At 33.0% G+C, this 4808-nt stretch overlaps 1 protein-coding gene across 1 annotated transcript; it reads left to right on the plus strand.

Moving 5' to 3' along the window:
• The first annotated feature begins 2367 nt into the window (after positions 1-2367).
• Positions 2368-3402, plus strand: LOC112520073. The gene has a single exon (XM_025128376.1). It carries the CDS (start codon positions 2368-2370, stop codon positions 3400-3402), a length of 1035 nt encoding a protein of 344 aa, XP_024984144.1.
• The last annotated feature ends 1406 nt before the right edge of the window (positions 3403-4808 follow it).

Genomic DNA, 4808 nt, shown 5'->3' on the forward strand with positions numbered 1-4808 from the left:
TTCATCATATCTGAATCAGTTAATTAATTCATATGTAAATCAGTTAATTAGTTCATATGTGAACAAGTGTTCAAATGTGAATCGGTTAAAATATTTTTTATGTGAATTACACGGGTTCACATATGTTTACCCCTATTTGTAAAAATTACGAACTTACCCCATCTATTTTTCATATAGCCATAAATTTTGATCAATTAAGCTACAATTCTTGACCAATCAAATCCGATCTTGACCATATGAATGACTAAAATTACTTCTTTATTTTTCAAATATTTACTACTTCTAAAAAAACTCATAACTATATATATTTCAGGTTTTTGAACAAGTCAGGTGGCCAAAAATCAAACCAACTCGAACCCAAATATCTTCTCAAAAGTCGGGTTTCGTATTTTTGGATTTCGGACATTCTCATTTGCCACAGACATCTCATTTTTTATTCGGTTTTGTTTTAGTTTTCTAACTATTCAGGTTTTACACACCCTAATTCTAGGGTAATATATACCTTTTCAACTATTTGTATTTGGATTAGTGCATACGTTTATATATAAAATTTACCAATAACCATAAAAAGTGAAAATTGAAAATTTGTTAGTTTATATTTTACCAAACTAATTTTTAAAATTTTATTATTTTGGAATCAATTTTTAATTTCATTGGTTAAAAGAACCTGATAACGTTTTCCAGAATATGAATGAAAATAAAGTTAGAGACCGTTTATCCAATTGCTTACCCGGTAAGCGTTCACCGATAGGAGTCAACATTATGATTTATTTTGATGCGTAAGATTTTAGTGCATCAAAACATATCGAATGCAATAATTTAATGGGTAAGAGTTGTCATTCTCACTTACCAGGTAAGACTCTCCATCATTCTCATTGCTCTTACCTGGTAAGATTCTTGGCCCTTCTCATGTTCATCCGATAAGAAAATTTATCCGGTAAACACTTACCAAGTAAGTGTTTAGTAAACGGCCACTTAGTTGCATTTTGGTACTATAAAATGAAGGTTTTTGACAATTAGCTTTCTAAAATGGTAAAAACAGGACCAAAGACAAATGTGGTTCCATTTTACTACGATTTATACTCATTAAGATGGTGTTTTTAACTTTTCCTTGTGATACGAAGAGTGGTCAATTAACTCACAAACACATTTGCATGATCATGTGATATATACACACTGATCGCATTGTATGTTACGTCAAAGTACATATAGTGTTCCCACGTCCCCCTTCGGAAACATCGCATCATACATCAATATCCAACAAATGTTTAGTTGTACCGTAAATATGGATTATACTACCCGATCTTATCGAAGAATTAAAGAATCAATGTCCATATCAATACCATGATCCATGCTAAAAAAAGAAACTCACTTACCTTACACTGATGATGCATCTTGCCAACTGTAGTTCATGTTTTAAGGACAACTTTCTTTTTTAAACGAGAATGATAGTTGAACATACCCCATAAGTGAGGATCAATCACGAGAAACAAGAAGTCTTTCAGAACTGTAACCTTCAAGTTTATTTTGGAACAGTCTGTGTTCGAGCGAGCTTGTACTAACATCAATTAATCACACGAAGACTTAAAGTTAACAATCAAACAAACCATCCAATTATCTTCAAAAAATTTGAACGGTAGTATTCAAAAAACCAGGATCGTCCTTTAACATGTTAAATGTGAGATTTTGAACAAGACCCCAAAATTTACATGTGTTCAGGGTCTTTTTTATCGATCTATGTAAAAGTATAGCCGGAATTATTTATGTTCAAACCATTAATTGTTTGGTTTTAGATTCAAATTATTAATGATTTATGTTTAGTTTCTTGTTAATTGTTTTATGTTTAGTTTATCTTTGTTCTTAACATATATTTTTTGTTATTTCATTTATGCAATGTAATTAAAAGTTTTGGATGTAATCTATATAAGACATGAATATTTAAAAAAAAAGCACTTAGGTTATTTAAAGGAAAAAAAGGGCCAAGCAAGGAGGTAACCCTTTTTCTAAGTTCTCACACACCCCAACCCCACCTCCACACCCACACACCCTAATTTGTACGAGCAAAGAAACAATTAGACATTCTTCCCATTTGCTTCCTCTCTCTTCCCCTCTCTCATAAATCCTGTCTTCTTCCCCCTGTAAATTTCTGAATCAAGATCAAAATCACCCTCAAAATCTGAGCAATCTTTGTTTTCATCGCCAGCCTAATCAATGAAGCATTCAAGCATCCAAAATATTTCAACAGGAACACACACTTTTTAGGTCGTCGTCGTCATCAAAGCAACAATCACAATAAGTTTTTGTGGATTCTCTTGATATCATTACGTACCAAGCTAAATAGATACAGATTTGTATATCTATCTATAGATGAGGTGTAAGAAGCATTACACCGATCTCAGTAGTATCGTCGGTGTGTGCGCTTCTTGTCTCCGGGAACATCTCTTGTCTCTCATCGCTGCACAAGAACAAGCCCAATCCCAGGCCCAGGCTCATGCTCAGGCTCAGAATCTAGATCAAAAACACCGGAATTTGGAGAAGAATCTGGTGTTTCCTCGTTCTGTTTCTCCGTACATCAACTACCGGAAATCCGATCATTCGGCCGGGGCGGCCGCATGGTCCCATAACAATCGTCGCAAGGATCATCACCCTCATCCTCCTACTGCTCCACGTCATCATCATAGCCTCTCGGATCAGTTATTTTACAGGACGCCTCAGGTAGGACCTAGACCTACTACCGGGTGTCACAACACCGGCGGTCATTCGCATCACAAGCGGAGTTTTATGCGGTGGCTTTCGTTTCCGAAAATTTTCAGATCTAGGAATCGGAACTCGGTGGATACGGTTTCGGTTCCCGGAGCATCGGATTCAACTTTCAGGGAACAGCGCGGTGGTGGTAATGCCACGTCGTCACCTTCCTGGTTCTCGAACATTATACACGGTGGTCGATACCGGAAGAAGCGGCCGGTTTATGTCGATGAATCTTCTGTACCTACCGCAGGCGGTGTAGTCCGGAGGCTACACTGTCCAGATCGTGGAATGTCACCGGTGAGAAACTCAGATGGTACTGTCGGAGATGAAGATGAATTATACGATGCAACAAGCGGATACGAGTCGACGGAGTCAATGAAACAAACGCCGCGGAGGACACCGGCTCATCTACCCGTCCGGCGCGGCGGTGGTGGGGGGCACGCCAGGACCTTATCCGGCTTAACATTCTGTTTGAGCCCCATGGTTCGTGCAAGTCCTAACCGGCAATGGAACCAGAAAAGCATGCCGGTGGACGGCGGGTTATCAGGCGAAATCAGAGCTCCGGTGAAGCCACATCTATCCAACACCAAGTCCTTCTGTGCCAACAGATCCCGGAAACTCGCCGATTTCGGGAGGCCCAATCCAAACCGTTGATTTTGATGACCGCTGTCATTGACCCAGTCACAGAACCATTGACTGCGCCTCGAAGTACACGATTTTGCCCTCGGTATCTCCCTTCATAATTTACCAATAATTACCATATAATTACTTCCATAAACAATTTTATAATTTTTTTTCCTTGTAATTATGAAATTCGAATTGGGTATAGCTTCAACTACAAATTTGGCCTCATATGTTATTACGCTTTTATAAATGATGCTACGTGTCATAAAGTTATTGATAATACTGCTTAAGACGGTGTCGTCATATCTGAGATTGCTTATTTGAAATAACTCATACTTTTCTATAAAAACATTTATCAATTTATTATAAATCAAAAGAGTTTAATTTTTTCAAAAACTACTTTCAAAAAAATAAAAGTGCATTTATTAGTATATTTATGAAACTAATATCGATAATATTATTAATAATATAAGATATTAATTTGACATACATACAAAATGAATACTTAATAAGTATTATATTTGTAATATATATTATTTATTTAATATGATTATATAGTAACCAAGAAGCAGGATTTTAATGATTAATTAATAATTTAATAGATTAAAATGACGGGTTCATTAATTAAAAAGGTCATGCAAGATATTTTAAAAAAAAAGAGTTGACAAATCTGATATGACTCTTTCCACTTCAAATTGGTCGGTTGCTTGATATAAAAGTCTTGAGCAATTAAATCTTACATTTATATTTTTTTTCTCTTAAAATTAAAATTAATTCATATAAATAATCTAATCAACAAATTTAAACATCTTAATTATTATTTATTTTATTTCTTTTATATATATATATATATTTATTTTATTTCTTTATATATATATATATATATATATACTAGAAAGATAATCGCGTAATGCAACAATATACATCTTGATTTTAATATATATATTTTTTATCTCAGTTGATGTTATAATATGATTTTATGTGATCTTAAAAAAACGATGATGTTTTTATTTTTTTTTAATAAAACATAAATGTGAAGATATCATAAAATTTTGATAAAAATATATTGATATTAGTACAAATTAACTATATAAAACTTTTTATTTTTTGTGTAATTTTTAGTTTAATTTTTTTATTATAATTTAATTTAGGTTCAATAACGAAATAATTTATATTTGATTTAATAATATAATTTACTTATAAAGATAATAATTGATTATTTTGTTAGAACTCGATAATTCTCCTAATTATATTTTAGATTTTTTATATTTTAAAATGAGATGTTTATCCTATATTTTATTATTTTTATCTGCAGTTAGTTACACAAATTGAAACATGGAGTTTTAATAAGTTGTATCTGTGCATAATTTACTTGTAATCTTGAAATTTTAAGTAATATGCATCAATATACAATACTTTATACATAAAAAATGATT

This window comes from Cynara cardunculus, assembly GCF_001531365.2.
Source record: "Cynara cardunculus var. scolymus isolate 2C chromosome LG 10, CcrdV1, whole genome shotgun sequence".
Lineage (NCBI taxonomy): Eukaryota > Viridiplantae > Streptophyta > Magnoliopsida > Asterales > Asteraceae > Cynara > Cynara cardunculus.

Excerpts from the sequence above, each read along its gene's own strand:
- LOC112520073 (XM_025128376.1), top strand. The coding sequence starts at position 2,368 with ATGAGGTGTAAGAAGCATTACACCGATCTCAGTAGTATCGTCGGTGTG.